The sequence below is a fragment of the Mercenaria mercenaria genome, chromosome 11, assembly GCF_021730395.1.
Source record: "Mercenaria mercenaria strain notata chromosome 11, MADL_Memer_1, whole genome shotgun sequence".
Lineage (NCBI taxonomy): Eukaryota > Metazoa > Mollusca > Bivalvia > Venerida > Veneridae > Mercenaria > Mercenaria mercenaria.
The window spans coordinates 14,872,023-14,894,804 of record NC_069371.1 but is presented as its reverse complement, the minus strand read 5'-3'; the positions used below and the strand labels follow the sequence as shown (position 1 = coordinate 14,894,804).

Genomic DNA, 22,782 nt, shown 5'->3' with positions numbered 1-22,782 from the left:
AAAATATGTTTAAACTGAATCCTGTTTCCGCCATTGACTTTTGGACCAGACAGATACGCAAAAACTTGAAATTATGCATCTAATTTAAACTTTTCGCGCTAAAAATTTACCGCGAAAAATTGAAAACTTGAAGTTTTAAACACGACAATTGTCGTGCAAACGTGAACTTCTCAATCTTGAATCAAGCACGAAAAGTAGAAATTTAAAAGCCATAACTTCAACTTCTCGCGCAAAGATGTCCCGCAAAAAGTAGAAATCTTGAACTTTTTGACCCGACAACTGTCGAGCAAACATCAACTTGTGGACCCATAATCTAGCGCAAAATGTTGAAATTAAGTGACCTATCTGCAACTTTTCGACCAAAACTTTGACCGATATTTTCGCGATATTATCGCTTAAATTTCGACTTTTCGTTCTAGGACTAAGTAATCCTAAAAAACAAAGACAAATATCAAACATGGAATGCCACGTACCAAAAACGCAGCCTCCCCAAAACGAAACCTACAGCACGCAGACGCGCACACCACAAACACACACACACACACACACACACTCGCGCGCGCGCGCACACACACACACACAAAAGCCAACACATTAGGACAAAACGAACAAATAAAGGAACACAGTGGGGCACTGCCTTGGAACGGTCAGTGACAAAAACACCACTGGGGTGCTTAAACCGGTTTATGGTGCGCACCCAACCTCACTCTTACCCCCACCATGTTCCAAAGACACGGTCAGTGTAAATAAAAGTAATCCCCTCCAGGTGAATCTCTAACTAACCCTGACCCTAGATCGGAAAGTCGAAATTTAAGCGATAGTATCGCGAAATTATCGGCCAAAGAACTGGCACGAAAAGTAGATGATACGACTTAAATTTATACGTTTCGCCCTACAACTTCGATAAGTTGACATTTGCACGATAATTGTCGCGTTACAGACTTCGACTTTTCAACTTTTCGAGAAAATGTCTTAGCACGAGAAGTTAAAATTAGCTCTCTTAATTTCTACTTTTCGCACTTGATTCTAGGTCGAAAAGTTGACGTTTGCACGACAATAGTCGGGTCAAAAACTTTCCTAATAGTGAACAATGAAGTATTCTTATCTAGTAATCTAGCATTGCACGATCTTGGTGATCAATTCTATTTAATACCACAGCATGCAAATAGAATTCCGCATTTTCCACTTTGAAATTTGCAAAAATCCATCTGAAAGATCGAGATTTTTTCAAACGTTTGTATTTTAGTTTGTTATTCTAATACTCAAATATTGACATAATAACTTGCATGTGAAAATATAACAAGAAATAGAGAAAAAACATTCAGATTATTTGTGTGTTAGACAAATATCATACTGTCAGTTGTAATTAAAGTGACAATTTTATAAAGGGTGTCAAAGATTTCTAGAACAACTGCAACAACCTTAAGATAAATATACTAACGACGAATATACTCCTTTTTATGACATGCACGAAAGACACGGCTTGCGACTGAATATGAATGTTTATGTTATGAATTTCTAACATTTTATATTTAAACAATAACTAGATATCTATATGCTTGTATCAGCCTCAAACACTCGAAACATAATTAAGGAATAAGCATGGGTAGCACGTGCCCTCCGACCCTCATGATTAGTAGTTATGTTGTTTTTTTTTTGTTGTTTTTTTTTTTTTTTTTTACTGTTGTTTTGTTTTAAGTATGGATTTTGTAGTATTTACAAATATAACTAAAGAGTAATGGTTATGAGAAAATATTATAATATCTAAGTCGACTCTAAACATTAAAATGAACACGTCCAAGTAAGTTATATGCAAGAGGTAAACCGAAATAGAATTTATTAGGTTCATGCATATGGGGCAAGACTATTACGAAGTTTGCCTTAAGAAAAATATGCAATTTACTCAGAGTATTGTCCCATAGCAAATTCACGACTGCTACAAAATCTATAAATACTACACTCAGGGTTGAAATATGGATTAATAAACATAAGTTACAGGTAAGAATTCTCTTTGGCTTGGCTACTGTAAGGGAGATAATCCTGTGAGAGACTTGCTAAACAAACCTCAGATCCCCTTCCTAAATTCCAGTTTGTTTAGTTCTGCCCATTGTTTTCTCGTTTGGGGCAAACCCTTTACTTTATCTGGGGCCCAAACGCCGCTCTTCACGGAATTACACGCCTCAACATGTGTATCATTGAAGGTTCCATGTTCACCTCCGTTTGAATACATCTGCGGATGTCTCTAAATTGCTTTTTGTACTTTTAGCATGTGTAAATGTTGAGTTCTGCTCAACCCGGGGCTAGAGGGCGTGGACGGTAGCATGCATTTCCACTACAGTCCATGAGCAGGCTCAATCAAACCGAGCCTGCAACATTTTCGTTTTTGTCGTGTTGGGCGACCTGTGAAGTTTCCATTTTTCTCTATTTTGGTAAACAAAACCGACAATGAAGGAAGAGAAAAATTCACCACAATGACATTTTTCTTGAATGCTGAATTTTTTACATTTTGCAAACATTTTGCAAGCTCAGTCAAGTGTTGTAGGAGCTGAACATTTATGACACAGTTATTGAACTTCTGAAAATTCAAATTTGTCGATCCCATAGATGTGTGTAAATAAACGTTTTTTGCAGGCTCCATACTCACAGATCCCCTATCTAAATTCCAGTTTGTTTAGTTTTGTCCATTGTTTTCTCGTTTAGGGCACAGCCATTATTTTATCTGGGGACCATACGCAGCCTCTTTTCATGGAATTGCACTCTGTGCATCATTGAAGGTTCCATGTGCACCGCTGTATGAATACATTATCGGATGTCTCTAAATTACATTCTAGTACTTATAACATGTATAAATGTTGAGTGCTGCTCAACCGAGGCTAGATGGCGTAGACGGTAGCTTGCACATCCACTACCGTCAATGATTAGGCACAATCAAACCGAGCCTGCAACATTTTCGTTTATGCCGTGTTGGGCGACCTGCGCTTTTCGACTTTTTTATTTTTCTCTTTTTGTGTCAATCTCATTCCTTCTATCAACTGACAAAAGGTCATAGTTTTCTTGCATATTGTACTTAGTATATGAGGGGGAGGACATTTGGGATGTACGCTGTATATTTAAAGCTTTGAGTCAATCAGGTTTATTAGTTTTGTATTTAGGTTTTGCGTTGTGGAGCGATTGAAAATTATCCAGGGATATCATCAGCAGAATCCTTACTGGGTTCAGACATGCGATGTCCCTACATACATATTTCCTGTATACCAGTTCGTGTATTGATATCATTGTAAATAAGTTGAGGTTACAATGATACAACAAACTGTGTGTCACAAAATGTATTATTTCACTTCTTACTCATCAACAGAAAACATACATGGATGGCAACATATAATTATCATAGGGATTTTTTGCAAAATGTACATAGACATAAATGGTCTTGAAACCCTTGATTTAAACAATATTTATTAATCAAATAGCATATAATTATAATACATATTTACAAAAACTAGGGATCGAATAGAAAGCTAATAAGCTTTTTTAGAAACTCTTTCCGTTGAAACCCTTGAATGTTTATAAAAAATAATGTTTACTTGGATAGGTTGTGGTCATCATACCTGGTCGTAAACAAATATAGTATCTTATTAGCTAGAACAAAATTCATACTACTTTCAAACAAACAGATTGCACTTAACAGAAAAGACATATTTATGTTATTCTTTATCATAATTTATCAACTGGTGCCTATGTGAGTTAAACAGCTCAACTTAAAACTAAACTTATAATGAAATATTATTAAATGAATAAAGTTAACGTCACATTATATAACTAACTGCGTTAAAGTTGTGCTTAAGTTTAGTTTATACATACATTATTTTAGGTTGATTGTGAAGGAAGTTTTAGAACTTATAAATTAATCACTTATAATTTAATCACTCTCGATCCCTCATTCCTGAAAGAATCCATCGCCGCGAGGGTATGAGAAGTTTGATACATTGTACATACGTCTGACTGGTATCTTTATTATTTATTATATACAATCTAGAAAAACACGTCGTCGTCGGCACATTGGAAGTTTATAAAGAGAAGGCAGTCGTTATCATACCTTCTTGTAACCAGTAAGTTATGAATTCAATAGCAAACATATTTTGTTTTCTGTAACAGATACAGTTGCCTACAACCATTTAGTTTTACAACATTTGCTCACAATTAATCAATCAGTGAAAGATTCCGAACAAAAACAAAGTACCATATTGAAACTAGGTTGAACAAAATGAATATTATCGTTACCTGGACCACAATCGATTTGGCGCTTGTAGTAAGGATGAGCCCAACTGAAACCCTCAACATCAGTTAACAGTTGCATTCCTGACGTCTACAGTTTGAAAATTATACTGTATAAAAAACTTGTCATCGCATATAAAGTAAACAAATTTATCCATAGGTAACATGATTTCTACCCAGAATCCTCTGAAGAACGATCACTCCGTATGAAACAACGCAAGTCAACAAAACTAAACATTTCAAAATGCATCTAGTAAATCAAATGTCAGAGTCGTAAACCACTGCAGATCATTTTCAAAATATTAATCAAACACTTTTGCTTAGATACTAGTTTTGATTCTAAAGATATTTTGAATACATAGGCTTTCTAAGCTACTGCTTTGTCAACCCGAAATGAAACAAATAACCTGGACAAATGTTTGCAATTAGAAGGAGGCATTTTTAAACTACATAATAATATGACTGGGAAACACTTTCAAAGCTTTATGATAAACAGTTTTTACCCTTAACACTCTTTTTGGATCGTGCAATATACTAGAATCTGAAGACGAGTGTGATCCAAGTTTTAGTGACGCAATTACCTGCAAATAAGAAAAGAAATTACTGTACTGTAGTTCATAAGACTACAACTATGTGTTGTTGCTACAGAATGTACTGGTATGAAATGCTCTCAACACCGTAAGTGTTCTTTAATTGGCCGCCCGCGAGTTATGAAAGCACCTTCAATGGGATTTTTTGCTGACTTTCTGACACGAGGATGATCACTTTAGGCGAGCGTTACGACTTGAAAATACGCTCACAAGGAGATCTGCATTAAACTATCACTTTTTAATTTCTATAGTTTACTTAGTGTATCATAAAATAGATTCCACTGGCTTATAATGTAGTTTTCATTGTGCCAAGGTTTATATTCTTAAAACTAAAACTAAACGAAATCAGTTATAAAATTACTTTTCTTTCGTTTAATGTATACTTACATCAGCTTGTGAGATATCGTTTCCTGACGCTAGAAGCAACACACTTTGGTCAACAGCTAGGAGATTAACTAGTGACTGCGGGTCGCTAGTTATAGATAAACTGACATTCTTCCCTGGTTCGGCTTTACCTTTATCAAATGACAAGGCAACCTGCGAAATATAACATAAGAATTACAGTTTTAAATATGATGTTTGATATAGGATATTTATAATGCATGGCCACACCACGGTGTTGGAACCCAAACTATTTGTTTATTTAAACAGCGAGTATGAGTAATGTATATTATTCAAACTGAAATGCCAGCTTGCAGGGGTTAAATATATAGTTTCTTTTTCATATCCTCCAAGTACTAATGCAACACAATAGAGATTTACTTTGTCTAAATTTAGATTATTGTCACATCGATTACCAGTAAAAAACTCCGTATAATAAAAGAAAATATCCTTGTGAGAAAATTGAGGACCAGTACAACGATGTAGTTCCGTTTATACAGTGACTTTAAGTAAACTATGTATTATTAGTTATTATCTTGTTAGCCCAAGGTATCTAAAGTTGACTGAATTGGTATCAACTGAACATAATGCTAAATACCTTAGAAACTAGCAGCATATACCTAGACAGTAAACTGTTTCTGTAGAAAACAAAAAGTCTTTAATCTCCATATTTCAAATCAACATTGTCTACAAAAGTGTATTAATGTCATTATTAATTTTGCTGTTTCCATATGTCTTTGCAGTTTCCTACTGTTTGAAAAATCACAATCTGTAACACTTATTTATTTAACACTGTGTGGTGGGAGACATAAGTCAAACATTTCCCATCCGATCTTCAACAAACTAAACGTGTTTGCCAATAAGTCCTTGACCAAGTTCGATAACTAGCAGAATCGGCACTTCGGAATTATGGCCCTTGAAACTTTGTGTTTTATAATCAAAACACTGAAAGTCTGATAAGACAGTTGAGATCTTGGTGCATGGTTGACTCATTCAGGTGATTAGACAGTTGTGGGTAACATGCGTTTTTCTCACAAACAGCTCTAGATTGCTTATTTATCTACTTAAATTTCTTGAATACATAGAGATTATACTTTTGTGGCGTTTTAGTTAATGTATGCGTAATGCTGATGTACGTCTATTCAAAGGCAAAAATAATTTACAACGAAATATATTTACATGTATGTACACTTCGAAAGAACAGTAAAACGTTCACAAAAATATGACGTCTGGCTTCAGATCACGAGACATTTCGACCTAAATGAGGCTATGACCCTTAACGTTCTTGGTAATTGAAAGACAGCAGTTTGAAAAAAAAATCAGGTCAACGGAGGGCAGTAGCACTGAACAAAAATCAAAACATCTTTAAAAAGGTATTACAAATAGAGATAATAGCATCTGAAAAATCTCTCATGCGTTTAAATAAGTTCGTCTTGCTTCTAATAATAATTCATATACGGTAAACTGCCACAGTTTATGCTTTCGAAGTAGGTATTAAATGCCGAAAATGTTAAATTATATGTTGATATCAAAATGTTACTACCTTGTTCCTGAACTTATTGGCGTCATCTCTAACATCAAAATAAAGTGCATCAGCGTTCCATACGTCGGTGTCGAAATAATACACAACAACCATTCCATAAGGTTTCATCTTGTCGGTGACGGGAAACGACAACTGCACCGTACTTGACACATTGTCGTATAGTTTGCCAGAATGAACCATGCGATCGTTAGCAATAACCTTAGTGGTGGTACAATATAAACGTTAATGCAATGTCAGTATTCATCAAGTTGTAGGTCTTACATTTGAATTCGACCCGGCCAAAACATACCGCATATTAATCTTATTAAATTTCGCTCCAGCTACAGATAGCTTACTAGTTTAAATAAAGTTATATAATTTAAATATATTTTAAACAGTTATACAACTTACATATTAGGCTTTCTTAAGTGTTTGTATAAATTCTAGGCTTCATACGTTTATGAAAACGGTCCCGTTAGTATATAATTTTAGTACAACGCATATTTTCAGTTCGGCAAATATTTTATAGATATAAGGGAAATCAGACATCTTTTCGTAAGATAGACATTCAGTATGACACAGGCAGTTAAAAATCTAGATTAAATATTTTACATGACATTCATCAAACGTAAAAGAAAATGAATGCACCTAAGGTTATTTTTCAGTATGGTGGCTACCTCAGAAATATTTCTGGATCATAATGTACTGAATGTCTGAAGGCGATATATGTATTGAGAACTACAGAATCAACTTTCAAAGGAGACATAACATATGTTTAATTACTTACAGCATAAAAGAATAGGAGATGACCGATACCATCGGTTCTTCTAACATCAAAAACTGCATTTTGTCCAGCCTGTTGTAAAAGTGTTTTAAAAATGTGATAAAGTCATGAAAACAATGTCGTATGATTTAATATTTTATTTACACAATGAACTACGCCAATACAAGGACGCAGTTCATCTGAATAATCACAATAATAGCAGATAACACGTTTGGTCAGACTGTCCTTAAAACACGAAATGTCTTTATTTTTATATGACAGCAAGCAGTAAGTGTTTCCATAGAAGATTTTGTTCGAAAGGGACCAACACTATGTTGTTAAAGCTTGAGGTCCGTCATGTTGTATAATGTTGTTTACATGTTATAGTGTGAAGATTTGTGTTATCTTAGAAACACTTGTAATTAAATGAAAAATATTTCAAAAAGTAAGAACTTAAATCTTTATTAATGTTATAAGAAAGTATTCATACTGTAGGCTTTTACTTTACTTCAGATGAAAATTAGACCGATATCGTATTAGACCCCATTTACTAAGCATAAGTCGTACAATAGAACATGTATCATTTTGTACATTATGTAATATTCTAATTATATAGGACACCATTTAGAGTGTAACTGGTGTCAGTGAAAAACAAATATATATCTAACAAAATCAATGTTTTCATAATTATGATTCAAGCATAATCACCACGACAGAAGATGAATTCTGTGAGAGCTGTATGTTTCCACTGTCCATCAACCAGTACGGTTTGTTTACATTCAGTGTATCAGTAAGGCCTTGATAAAATACCTTAAATGTAAAGTTAAACAGATAAAGTTTGTAATATATATTTCAAGCACAAGCAAATCTTTTAGGTAAACATTTCTCAGTAATATTTTATTAAAATTTGGAATGAACACGTAGCTGCAAAATGTGTAATCTATACACACCTCTAAATGTAGAGAAGTTGCATTCACAGGCGGATCAACTGAAACTTCCAAGATACCAGTGGGTGGAGGAGCAAACGTTTGTTCAGTGAGGTACTTAGCACGATACTTGTGAGTATCTTTATCATGAAACGTCACATAACTGACGAGCCGGACGTCTTCTTTGCTCGAAATTACTGGGTTCCCGTTTGCCTGTGTTAGTGTTATCTAAAAACAAGAATAACCTTGCTTTAAGTCATCCAAATTTACTAACGATAAGAGACCCTATTACATACTACATCAATATATTACAGTCATGTTTGAAATCTAAAATTAATTCTTGTAAAACATCAATTTATTACCAAATACTTTACGTAAGGTACTCTCTCCCTTTCTCTCTTTCTCTCTCCCTCCCTCTCTCTCTCTCTCTCTCTCTCTCTCTCTCTCTGTTTGTGTGTGCTCGTGCGTGTGTTTGTGTGTTCGGCTTTAGCATCTTTTTCAACAATTATTCAATTATTAACGACAATATCTACTTGAAACAGTGAACTAAATGCCTAACTTTATAGTGTTGCCTAACTGGAATATCACACCGTAGACATTTCACATATATCCAAAAGATACTGAGTCATTATATGGTAGACCATATACCATGGGACAAAGTAGATTCCCCATGTTGAAAATACTTACTTGTCCAACATAGGGCAGACCTGGTTTAAAGAAAGACATACTTGAAGAATGATCGAAACGCATTTTGTATGGTTCCTTGTAGAACAAAACCTGAAAGACAGCACAGCACTGAAATTTGAACTGAACAAAACAGCTTACATATTTATCATTTTGTAAATGTTTTACATTTTTTGAAGGCACTTTCTTGAAATATAGGAGACATTTTGAAAACTTTGTTGTTAACCGTTAGCTTGCTGGCGGCAGGCAATTCTGCCTTTGTGACCAGTGCGGACTAAGATGAGCCTGCAAAAAGCTGTGTTTTAGAAAATCAGTGTATATGATTTTTAAGAATACAGAAGTTAGGAGTTTTATTAATTAACGGAAAATGGTTAAATATAACTTGGACATGACAATGGTTTCTTTGGGTTTTGTCGTCATTTTCTACAGTAATAACGTTTTGAATAACGTCACTGTTTGAAGATTTTACATGATTAAGTGTATTGTTTGACTTTTTAAAAATGGCTTTTGTCCGTAAAAAGTGTTAATGTATCTGTTGACATTGTAAAACATTATCACAAAAAAATATTGTTCGAAGCAAAAGCTGAATGTAAAAGTGGTATTTAGGGTATTTTTAACATATAAGCAAAATTACGATTGGTGATTTAGCTACTTTGTATGTGTTTACGCAATGGACAAATAGAGATAACAATAACTACAAATCACAATTACATTTATTTGACCTGTATATAAAAAGTGGGGATTTATTTTTACCCAACAAAAGGTTGATTTCAATGTTATTCTTAGTGTAGTTCTGCACGTTTGGACCGAATTTTTTTTCTACAATGTAGAATTTGATTAAACTTTGATTTTTCGAAAGTTCAGAATATACCGAAAATTCAGCAAATAAAACAAATAGGGTCGTGCGCTTGATTTTTTGTTAGACTGATTTGAAAATTACGGACCTCACGCAATATTTCATAATAGGAGAGTATGGGAAAATAATTACCTTCATAACATTTTCGCGAATAGAAATTTTACTACAATGTAGATTTTGATGAGACTTCTCACAGTTGTAAATAAACACATGACCTATAATTTAGTGAAATAAAATGTATAGGTTCATGTGCTTATTTTTGAGATATTTGACCATGAATTATGTGAGCCGGACATTTCACGCTAATTCTAAGACATTGTTTTGATTATTTTAACGTGTCATATGTTTTAATATCATATTTTGACTTTAGAAATATAGCAACAGTGTCATTGTAATAAATTTACTCACAAGTTTCAATTATTTCATAAAATGATTTTCATTTCCGTACGCTGTATCCAGGTTTCATTATACGTTTTTCCGGATAAATGACGTTACGCCATCACTTCCGGTTTATCAAACGTGCAGAACTACCTTAATTTGTTTAAGATACCATACAAAAAAATTTGAGTTTAAAACTCATTCTGATGATAACGACTCTACATGTGAAAAGCAGCTGATAGATAATTAGAATTCTGACTACAGACAATTGAGGTGTTCGAACTATCACAATGTTCTATCTACATATTATATGCGTTAAATTGGGACACTGAAATTAAATCAAATTCTAACAAGGGGAACAGTATGTAATAATAAAGACGACATTTCCCCTTGAATGTACATGTATACAGTCGGGTATAGAAGAAACCATAGGTTTTTATTTGCATGCGTTATTCAGGAAAAGCGAATAAAACTAGTGGCTTTCATGCCTAAGTTGAAGGTGGTTATTAGAACGATTGCCTTAAAAAGTAATTTTTCTTGACGAGGTTATAGTTATCATAGTAACATTACCTTTGTATGGTGATATTAAAAACACATACAAACCTGAGCTGATGCGTTTCTTGTTATGTTGTTTATACTTTCTGTGACAGAAGCTTTGATTTGTAGATGATAGCCCGCTAATTTTTCAGCAAGTGGTTGGAATGAATACGGATCAACTTCATTAGTAATACGGCTGAATGGAACAGTGAATTTGGCCTCTCCGTTTATCTGACAATGGCAAAGTGGGATAATTGCAAATCATTGAATAAATAGACCGAAGACAATAACATTTGATAAAATGCAATTAAGTAAGTTTCATCAGACAACATTGATTCTTTTAAAGGTCCAATACTAAGGAAAGTGAACATTTTAATTTCTTTTAAAAAGCACAGAAACTATTTCATTTTATTCGAAAATGAAAGTTGGTATGTAGAAATTCGAAATAAATCGCAGTATATGTACAATTATTTTTCTATGAAGTATAAAGAAAGTTAAAAAGACCTGGGGGTCATTCTGTCGATTCATTGAAATTTCAACATAATACACATACATTTCTTTGAGTTCCAAAGACCTTCTGTAAATTTTGACCTGCCAATCTTCATTATTTAGTGTCTTGCAGAAGTCTATGCACTGGCTATGAAAAAAAATGCAAACTCACTTTCTCTTAGTAATGGACCTTTAAGCAATACATATCTTTCTAATACAGTGAAATATTTTGAAAAATCAATAATACAATGGGCGAAACATTATACAATTACGTTTCTATACAGTATATATAAGAAAAGTGACGGTTCTTTCTTAAGATTACTGCCAATTGTCGTTATTTGGGACATTTTATACTTAAAGGCAGATGTACGTACGTCAAATGCTGCTTCTACCATGACTTCATCACCATGGTTTTTCCACGGGGTATCACGATAGTCAACATCAGCATACAGCTTCACAGTTCCTATAACAGGCTTGCCGTATGTGTACCTGTAAACCATGCATGCATTTCAAAATCTACCTTTAGAATGTTGATATGAGCCAGGCCGGACTTGATCTCATAATCGCTTAGATTAAACCGCATGAATCAATCGGTCTTTACAGTCAAATACGTTCTCGGTGCATATCAAAGTAGAATGAGTCACACTTGATTGAACCAGATGCGCAGACATTTCTTCTCATTGTTCGTTTCTCCTGGTGTTGCAAAAGGCTTAGACATGTATCTTTTTATATGCGCTGGTTTTAACTTTCATCATGCTGATTGCACATAACTTGATATGCATATTGTAACTTTGAAACGCCATATCAGAAATTGCTTACAGGTGCGCCGAGGGACGGATATTTCCCCGATTCGTAAACAAATGACTGATAGTTGTTCTTGCATATTGTATACATGTTAGCATTTTATCGGCATGGGTAAAATCACCGGAAACGCCAGTCCGGTGTGCAAGGAAAACAAAGAAACCATTCAAATATATTAACATCTGGAATCTGGTTACGGTAATATCTAGATTATAAGGCTGAACACCACTAAACCCAGCTGTTCTTTATTTCATATAAAATCCACTCACTTCATAACGGTGTTTCGACATTTTCTAGCATATCAGATTTTCAGAGACTTATATTCCCATAAAGAGCTAGATCGCTACTTTAGAAAAACAAAAAGAAAAGGGGGTGTTTAACTTTTATATAAGAAAACTACGGTTCGTTAAATACAACCCGCTGAATTAACTACTTTTCGCTTCTTTCAATTTCTTTTTTCGTGACATTAAATTCTTACGCCGCCATTTTTATCTAGCATGCGATAGGAACACGCCGATTTCATTACAATGCAAAGTGATACATACTGAAACGCGGTAGGGTAAAAGTAAGCACGTTGCTGCCGAGAAAATGCACTAGGAAAGGAAAAAAGATTAGTACTATTTATATTTGGACTACTTGTGACTAGACCTGCGGAGGCTTACATTCTATTTGGTAGTGATCAGCCTATAAGAGAAAATTTTTGTCTGATTTTTCCATGAATTTGCATTCATTCTCAAGGTACACCTATTTATACAATGATTCTGCTTTGTTTTGGTGCAAAATATTGAGAAAATGTAGAGAAATAACCATTCATTACAGGTCACCCCCATCCCCAAAAATATGCAAAATTTAGCCCTGTGCAAGCAATATTTCAATTAATTTTACCTTATTCGTGGAATTTACATTTACCATCCATTTAATCGTTACGATGTTTGTCATTTTCATTCAGAAACATGCTAATTTCAATATTATTTAGACAAATGAAGTGCTAAAATGCGAGAAAAGACATTTACTAGGTCCTAAGACGAACCAAAATAGTGCCACCTGGTCGAAAATTCGATCTAAATTCCAAAAACACAAGAAATTTAAGCGTTTTCAGCCATTTGTTACCGTTTTACATCATAAAGAATAGATTAATGGCATTTCAATTCATTTTCGAGGGCTTTCAGAAAATAACATGTAGTGCCCCTTATAGGCTGAACACCACTAAATCCAGCTGTTCTTTATTTCATATAAAATCCACTCACTTCATAACGGTGTTTCGACATTTTCTAGCATATCAGATTTTCAGAGACTTATATTCCCATAAAGAGCTAGATCGCTACTTTAGAAAAACAAAAAGAAAAGGGGGTGTTAACTTTTATATAAGAAAACTACGGTTCGTTAAATACAACCCGCTGAATTTACTACTTTTCGCTTCTTTCAATTTCTCTTTTCGTGACATTAAATTCTTACGCCGCCATTTTTATCTAGCATGCGATAGGAACATGCCGATTTCATTACAATGCAAAGTGATACATACTGAAACGCGGTAGGGTAAAAGTAAGCACGTTACTGCCGAGAAAATGCACTAGGAAAGGAAAAAAGATTAGTACTATTTATATTTGGACTACTTGTGACTAGACCTGCGGAGGCTTACATTCTATTTGGTAGTGATCAGCCTTATAAGCTCTCAGTACAATAGATTTTTAACGACTTTAACACAATATTCTTACTTTGCTTTGACGGTGCCGTGCATTTCTTTGTTCGTAGTAACAACATAGGGTGGTAGCTCCAGATTTACTTGAAACTTCGGCAGTACTGAAAAGAAAGAAACTAAAGTCATTTAATTTGATAACTTTTATATTTAAAGGTGCATCTTATATTGAATCATAATGTACAAAATGTTGTTTGGAAACATTACCTAAAAAATCTCTCCCAATTATCACACTGACTTTTCCAACAATTGACGACACGCGATGTATATATTAACATTGACGGGAACCACAGTAATTTTTCAACATGTTCAAGTAATATTATGCTGGTAATCTAAAAAGCTACTGCAGTAACAATATTTCGTTTACCGTATTTCTCCACTGTAAAGTATTTCTCCTCGTAATCAGACTGAAAAAAAGCAAAACATCGATTCGATCAAATATTAGATGTTTTGCAAAAATTCTAACACGACCAGCGAATAACCTACATACATGTACAGCAAAATCTATCTCGGGTTATTCAGCAATAAACCACTCGCGTGCAATGACGTCATCAAATCATGGTGCGTAGCACGGTCGTAATAAGTAGTTTCCATTTTATCTAACATTGTTGATACTAGTATGTCGTGCAAGAATCGAAATAACAAGTTCCCAAGTGTGATTTATTGTAGAATAACCATAGTTTTTCGTTCTTGTGCAAAACAATATCACGAAGGCCTACGCATAAGAACTAAAACATGAATTATTCTACGATAAACTACACTTGGGAACTTATTATTTTCTTAAATAAAAAACAGATTTAAAATAAACCCATAGAAACCCGGAAAAAGTTAATGTAAGCTAAGAACCAACCCGTAAATCACTTAATATTATTATATTATTACAAAGAAACATAAAACTAGCTTATCAAATGAGCGCAATATGTCCGCTATAAAATGTATATGTATGTTTCTTTTAGCACCGAAGGAGGACTCTAAGAAGCCCAAAGTTCAATTAGAAATGCCAGACTTTCATAACATTGTCTGATATTTAATGCCTCTTTGATGTGTATATGATTTATTGAAGCATAAAACATGTTGTTTCTGCTGAACGAGATGCGCCTTTTACAGTTTATTACCAGGCACAGATGTCGCACCGGTGTCTGCTACGTTCTTTTTTCAATGATATTATTTGGTTTCAGAGATGAATTCTATTACGATATGACAGGTTACATCTGATTTACAAAGGTTAAGCTGATGTTGTTGCGATATAGAACAATACGGTATGTTGTAAAAATGAAAGATTTACCACTTGTCTGTCTGTTTTAACAGTAATTTTCCACTTTCCGAGAACCGGTTCTGTGTCCATTATGAGAAAATCTTCAACAACACCGTACATTGCTTCTGAAACGTTCGTTAATTTCTTCATTTGGTTACCCTTTGGATCCTGAAATATGAATAGCCTTTTCTCACATAAATGTACATTATAGTGCATAACCCGTCCGAAAAAAAAAACAAAAAACTTTTGTATCAACGGCTTCACAAAATTTCCTGTATAAACCGAATTAATAAATTTACTACAAAATGTAATTTCTTAGCATCATACGTAGTCTCATATTTTAAAAAAGTGCTAATATAACTTCAGTGAAATAATAAAATAAAGTTCAGTAATAATAGATTGGGACGCAAGAGTAATGTTCTAGAAGGAAAGACGGGTACCATATTCAAATAGAAAAGATTGAAACTCCACAGGTCGCTCAACACAACAAAAACAAAAATGTTGCAGGCTCGGTTTCAAGGCACTCACTAAGTTACGTTTGTCTACTTCAGCTCTTAAAATGACACATATAATCCTAACTTGAATACTTACGTAGATCGAGATGTTGAATTCACCATTATAGACCATCATGTCTGATGAAATTCCAAACGTTCGGAAACGAACTGAAAAACACGACATCACAATTACAATAGTTATCCAATGTTTGGCCATCTCATATTTTTGGTATTACATAACATAATAACACGCTAATGGTAACGTCATTTTATGTATACAAAACGTTGCTAGAACTTACACACTACTAGTCCGTTTAGGTAAAGAAAGAATAGATATTAAAGAGATAGAAAGAAATGTCAACATGCCCTGGAGCGGTTTATGGTACACGCTTAAACTTAACTCCCATCCGCGACACCCACTCCGAACCTACGTTTCAAAGTGTAGGTAAAATTTACTCCCATCAGAAGAATCTACGCAATGGTAACAGAATTTGTTGCACCGGTATATAAACAAAAATGCTCTGTGAGCAAGGACGCAGTCAATTCATTCAATAATTTTAGTATAAGTAAACACAACTGATGCGGCTGGAATGCCAAAATAGTAGGGATTCAGTGGAATCGCGTGTGCCATTTTTTGAAACTGTGTATCTGCACGATAAAGGGGTCATACCTTATACTCACTTATCCTAGAATATTTGGTTTCTTGTTATTAACTATGTGTTAGTAATATGTGATACAATAAATTTATTTTTTTAAACACCGTGACGTTTGCTATTAAACATAAAACTATTAAGTACTTCAAATATTTCAAAACTGAAGTTCTATCATTTAATTATGAAATACGCTATAATTGTAAAATGTTTTAAATTCACATAAACTAAATGCGGCGTCTTTTATATCATCAAAAGAAACCAAACACAGTGTACCTGTTTGTCCTGGTTTATAGATGCCTTTGTCTGTCTGTATATGAATTGCAAACTTTTCTGGCATCAATCCCGAGTCATAATGAACGATACCATGCTGCATGAAATATAATCCCCTTAAACCATGGATAAGGAGAGTATATGTTTGCGGATCATCCTCTGTTCTTGGGACCTGTGAGTATTGTTAAACGTTAATACGTATGCATCATTCTAAACTAGTTAATTCATGATACACAGGGGATGGTAACTATTCATGTTTCCTTTTCAATATCCAATTATCATATCGAATGTGACACGTGCCGCAGTGGCAACTTGAAAACAAATTTCCTCGATTTGTAATGACTGTTGGTGTTCCGTAAGCATGAAGGGTTTTGCACATTTCATTACTTCTCATGAACATACTCAGCCAAGCCGAGTGCTATTATTTTGCTAAGTTCCATGCTATGCTTCGAAAGATTCATCTTACAGATTTAATTATGAATATCTCAAAGCAAGTAGCATCTTATTGAAGATCACCTGTACTTTCTCGATTCAAGTAGGTGAAATATGATCTAATAAATCCTTGCTTGAATTGAACAATGCTCTGTCCACATTTTAAACGATTTGAGAAAATCGATGCCAAACTTAAATATGCGCATTTTCCTTCGTTTTTAGGACAAAAATAATAAAAATGTTTTTTTTTTTTTTAATTTCTGATAGTTTGTAGATTCTGACTACGATGTTTGTAAGATATAGAAATGTTGAAGGTGTACTGCCGAGGATATGACTCCAAACTGCATGGCTTTAAAGAGAGTTAAAACAATTCCCAGTTAAAGCAATGGCATTTTCACATACCAGAGGATTACCAATGTTTCTTAGATCGGGAATTTGACGAACCCCTGATTGAAAGAGAATAAATTTATGGGAGCAGAGCAATTCCTTACATAAGCTTGAAAATCCTACTCCAGGTGTATGATTGGTCAGTGCTTGTATTGCCATTATTTTGCTAGGATTTTTATTAAGTCCATGAGACCACAAGCAATTCTTTAATAAACAACGATGTCGCAATTTAAGTTTTCTTGCTATGTGGCCATTGGGTCTATCAATTACAGACATCTATATTTAGAACACTGTGATAATAATAGTCAACCGACGAAATACTGAGTTTGTTATTGATGCATATTTAAAATACGCAGCATAATAGTTAAATATGAAATATCTAATAAATATCGATGTTGGTTAAATGGAAAAATGGATATGCATGATTTATTTAGCTATTGCCATGCCATCATTGCGGCGAGTTCGTGATTTCTATCATTTTATTTAAAAAATTGAAAGTAGTAAAAGAATTATTTGATTTTCTTACCTGTAACTGCAGGATTTCCGATTTAGCTGAAATTATATAATAAATGTCACAGTGGGAAACCAATAAAGACAATTACGATCATGTACGTTATTTTGGCATCTTTGGGTCATTTTTCAAGCAACCTTTGAAAGCCTAAATTGCATACAGACAATGCACAACTCGCACAGGATATGTCAGCTATAGTAACTGTTATAGCCCCACTACCTTACAATGGAATTTTTAACATTATAAAAACTATATATGTCAGTTTTATTTTAACTTTCATTCAGTCAAATCCGTAGCGGAAAGATTTAACAATTTATGTGGTCTCACGTTTCGAATTTCTGATTAATGACAAAAAAAAACCCAAAGACTATTCAGCTCTTTCAAAGAATTGTTTATGTTATGATTTAACAAAAAAAAAGCGTTTCCATTTCCCACCAGAAAGGAACAATTTTTATAGCTTAATATCGAGGCTAAAACAATAGAAATTCTTACGTGACGTCAGTGACTTCAATAAAGCAATTTCAAGCACAAATATTGATGTGCAATGTAAAAGAAGTTACACACTCCATTGTCCTACCAAAATACATGTACTTGCAAAAATAATGCATATGCAGAATGGAGAGATTAAAACAATTTGTACAGATCGTGAACACTAATGACAAATTTTGCCAGGGGTATGATGACTCATGACCTAATTAAATAGCATTCAAATCATACACATGACAGTAACTGTAACATTACCCTCCTTAAATGTATGTTGTAGGGTTGCCACACCATGATGGTCGTCACGTATCAAGTCAACCTGGACCACCACATCTACACCGGAAGTGTTGTAGAAATTAAAAGTCAGAGGAAGAGGCGATCCAGGGGTGTATTTATCCGGTATTACAATCCAATGTGTGCTATGTTGAATATCATTATAAAATATCTTAATAAACATATATATCTAATTAAAAGGTATGCATTAACTCGAAATTTCGAGGTACTAATTTGAAATTTCGGGTTACTTACTCGAAATTGCTAGAAAACTAACCCGAATTTCGAGATAATAGTACAAAATTTCGACTCAGGTCGAAAAGCTTCGAGATATAGTCAGAATAGTGATATATTCTATCCAGGTACCAAATCTTGGACAGACTCATTACTACACGTTCATGTAGGGTATGTCTTATTTCCTTGCCATATGGGCTCAAACTAGGTTGAAAACCTCTTCCAGAGTTCAACATGGTTTAAATAGTAATATATATTAAAACGTAAATTATTGTAGTAAGTAATTCGAATTTTCGTTAATAAATAACATACACCAGGCACTAATGCTCCTCCGTAAAAATGCTATCATTTGAATAGCACACATTGTTTGGTATTTTTAACTTAGACTTGAATTTGGGGAATGATATCTAACTGTTTTGAGGATTTCCATTTAAAATAATTTTTTTCAAAACGTGGTAGCCGCTGAAATTTTACAAAACGAAATATCTACACATAACAGAAACGGTCTAATTTAGTTTAACACACCTAATGACGTACAACATTTAAGCTGGCTCAGCTTCTCAGCTTAGAGACCGTTAATTCTTTAAATGAAAAAAAGTAAATAATATTTACCCAGTAGTATTTTCTTGCGCGACGGCAAATGCCGCAAGGAACAACACTAATGCCGAAATCACCATTAATCTTTCTGTGATCTGTCCCACCAGAGAAAGATTCAGTTTCTGCATATATAATATATAGAGAGGGAGCAGTTTTTAATGTGAACATTTAAAGTATCCCAAAATGCGTACAACTTGTATATCATTCTGTATATTTGTATCGGGACTGATGCAGACAGAACAATAAAGCATTACGGTTTCTCTATATTTACCTTGGGCAAAGAAATATAGCATTACCGCCTCTCTATAATTTACCCTGGGTAAAGCAATAAAGCATTAGGGCCTCTCTATATTTTACGCCTGGGCAAAACAAAAAAGCATTTTTGCCTCTCTGTGTTTAATGCCTGGGCAAAGCAATAAAGCATTAAGACCTCTCATAGGGATTGTGATCATAGTAACAAATATTTAACAGAGATCAAAGAAGAAATTATACATGCATAAAATAAAATGAAAATACATGAAATGTAGTTGGCATTATAACCCTTCATTTATCGATCCATTTTATACAGTTGAATTTAAAACATGACAATGAAAATGAGGTTTTGATTTCTATTTGAAAACAATTCCATACAATTGGCCCTGAGTATAAAACGACTACCTTTAAAAATTTCACAGTTTGTATTTGGTTTATAAAATTTTAGTCTGTATTAGAACGCAATGTTTAGGATGTGTTATTTGATTGTGGCCTTTGCAGAAACATTTATTTATATAAGAAAGATGTAAGCCAGTTGACACTTTATACATAAAACATGCCTTCTGGAAAAAGAAATTTATCAAATCTTTGAATATTAAGTAATTTCAAAGTGTGATCAAAATCTTGAAATTCGGTACCTAAAATAGCGCACCAGGCTCGTTTTTGTAGTGTTATAATTTTGTTAATTATAGACGTTTTCCCCAAATAATAGCACAAAAATCCAAGTGCTGTTGAATATATGCTTTATAAAACAAATTTCTATATGATACTGTTAAAAATTCTTATTCTATACAGAAGCCAAATATATGATGCTACTTTTTTGCAAACATGTTTAATATGAGTATCCCACTTGAGACTATCTTGCCCAAGTAAAATATCTTTGAAGTTAAGCCCAAGTTTACAGTCAGGTTAAGCACGATTTCTTTGAGCAATTGCAATGAAAAGTACCTTTGTTTTATCTGTATTTAAATGCATACCATTATTTAAACACCAACGTGCTAAAGAATATAATGACTTGTTTAAAGTTTGTCTGTAGCAAGTCCTTGCATTTTTGAAAATCACAAAACGTTGTATCATCCGCGTAGAGGTCAGTGGATGTCACTGTATTTCCGATTTTAAGTGGTAGATCATTAATTAATAAGAGAAACAAAAGCGGTCCTAAAAGTATTATTGTCCCTTGAGGCACGCCACATGAAATTTTATTTTTGTTACTTGAGAGTTTACTATTGACTTGCACGAGTTGATAATGGTTACGCAAATAAGAACTATACCGGTTTATTGTTGTTTCACTGCATTTATAAGGTATTAATTTCAATAAAAGGATTGACCTCTCTATAGTTTTCGCCTGAGCGAAGCAATAAAGCATTATGGTCTCTCAATATTTTACCCTGGGCAAAGCATATCTCTATATGTTACGAAGCTTATGACATCTCTATATTTTACGCCTGGGCAAAGCAATAAAGTATTATGTCCTCTCTATATCTATATGTTACGCCTGGACAAATCAATAAAGCAAACAGTTTTACATAACAGCATATTCCATTTTGTATAGGCTTTTAATTAGTTTTAGAAATACCAAAAGTATCAATAAAACATTGTGGCCTATCTATATTTTACGCCTGGGAAATGCAATAAAGCATTATGTCCTCTCTATATTTTACGCCTGGGCGAAGCAATAAAGCATTATGGCCTATCTATATTTTACGCCTGGGCAAAGCATATCTCTATATGTTACGCCCGGGCAAATCAATAAAGCGAACATTTTTACGTAACAGCAGATTCCATTGTGTGAGATACAACATCTAACTGACTTTGAATTCCAGTATCCTGTTTACAAAGGACAACATGCAAGCAGATTATTACCTTTAGAAGTACATGGCTTAACCAAACTACTCATTGAATATAAAATATGACATTTCTTTTTTATTAGACATTTTCATATTTGTATCCTGAAACACCGAGTCATTTCAGAGATAGGAACAGTATGGACACTCTCAAACCAATGTGTAATTAAAAGTTTTGTTTTTCATCTAAGAGATAATTAAAATAATTTAAATAATATCTATCGCTAAATTTGTATGTACATTTTTATAATACGTGAAACTTTTTTTTTCACGAAACACTGGATATAAAATATGTTAATAGTGATTTTTTTGTATTTTTTTTTTAATGCGGTAGATTCCACAGACACCCAAACAAATAAAAAGCCAATGGCAATGTCTAGTTCTGTTCCTTTCTTATAGTGGGTGTCACTAAGCCATTTTTATGTTAGTACGATTTCTGTGCATTTTTGCTTGTTACATGTAAAGCAGACACGTAATACTTTTGCGCAGAAATGTTGGGTGCTTGTTTCTTACTGCTTTGAGTTAAAGCTGCGGTAAATGTCAAGAACATTAAATGTATTACCGTGCATCATTTACAATTCAGGCAGACACTGACAATACATAAAGTAATTCAACAAAAGTAAAGGCGATGACGGATATACATTGCTTTAAGCCTTTAACATTATGTTGGCACATTCAACATGATATTGGCACCTTCGATATAATGTTGACACACAAATACATTACAATAAAACATTATTCTTTTATAACTATTCTAGTAATAGTATATGGTACTCATACCAGAATATACTATGTTACTATTATAGTCTCAAATTGCTACACACTATCAAGAAAAATAAACGTAACATTTACTTACATATTAATCCTTATCTTACAATGGTTTAATGGAAATAAGATCCCGTCTTAAATACCTTCCGATGTCCCACGTATAATATACTAATTTATATCTAACAGCAAACCGAGCTATGTCTTATTTATTTCGAGACAAGTTAGGACGGTTTGCCACAACACTAGCCTACTTATCAATTGCCCTTATTCACCTAGATTTATATCCTGGTGCGTATCTGTTCGATTATAACATGTTATAAAAGTGAATCTTGAAGAAAAAGCTTCAAGAACGATTTTCGTTAAGTTCATTGAAAAATATTCCTTAAGAATTGCATCTAATGCTACTTAGTGAACAGTCTACATATGTGTTGTAT

General features: G+C 33.7%; 1 protein-coding gene across 5 annotated transcripts in view; it reads right to left on the bottom strand.

Moving 5' to 3' along the window:
• The window catches only part of LOC123531862 (CD109 antigen-like), a 110,025-nt gene extending 87,542 nt beyond the window's left edge, over nt 1-22,483 (bottom strand). For 2 of the 5 annotated variants that reach the window (XM_053518598.1, XM_053518597.1), the window contains exons 1-19: nt 22,437-22,483; nt 19,500-19,606; nt 18,639-18,799; nt 17,913-17,938; nt 16,571-16,739; nt 15,742-15,812; nt 15,181-15,318; nt 14,263-14,302; nt 13,915-13,999; nt 11,773-11,887; nt 10,976-11,140; nt 9,142-9,231; nt 8,479-8,682; nt 8,237-8,338; nt 7,553-7,621; nt 6,787-6,984; nt 5,250-5,399; nt 4,776-4,853; nt 4,279-4,363 (exon numbers count right to left, since the gene is read on the bottom strand). In XM_053518598.1, coding sequence (XP_053374573.1) covers nt 4,279-4,363; nt 4,776-4,853; nt 5,250-5,399; nt 6,787-6,984; nt 7,553-7,621; nt 8,237-8,338; nt 8,479-8,682; nt 9,142-9,231; nt 10,976-11,140; nt 11,773-11,887; nt 13,915-13,999; nt 14,263-14,302; nt 15,181-15,318; nt 15,742-15,812; nt 16,571-16,739; nt 17,913-17,938; nt 18,639-18,799; nt 19,500-19,564 — 2,011 coding nt within the window. In that variant the 5' untranslated portion in view covers nt 19,565-19,606; nt 22,437-22,483. Of the gene's footprint in view, nt 1-4,278; nt 4,364-4,775; nt 4,854-5,249; nt 5,400-6,786; nt 6,985-7,552; nt 7,622-8,236; nt 8,339-8,478; nt 8,683-9,141; nt 9,232-10,975; nt 11,141-11,772; nt 11,888-13,914; nt 14,000-14,262; nt 14,303-15,180; nt 15,319-15,741; nt 15,813-16,570; nt 16,740-17,912; nt 17,939-18,638; nt 18,800-19,499; nt 19,607-22,436 lie in introns of those variants that run through there. The other 3 variants (XM_053518599.1, XM_053518600.1, XM_053518596.1) reach the window with 2 other exon arrangements.
• Nucleotides 22,484-22,782: the final 299 nt, after the last annotated feature.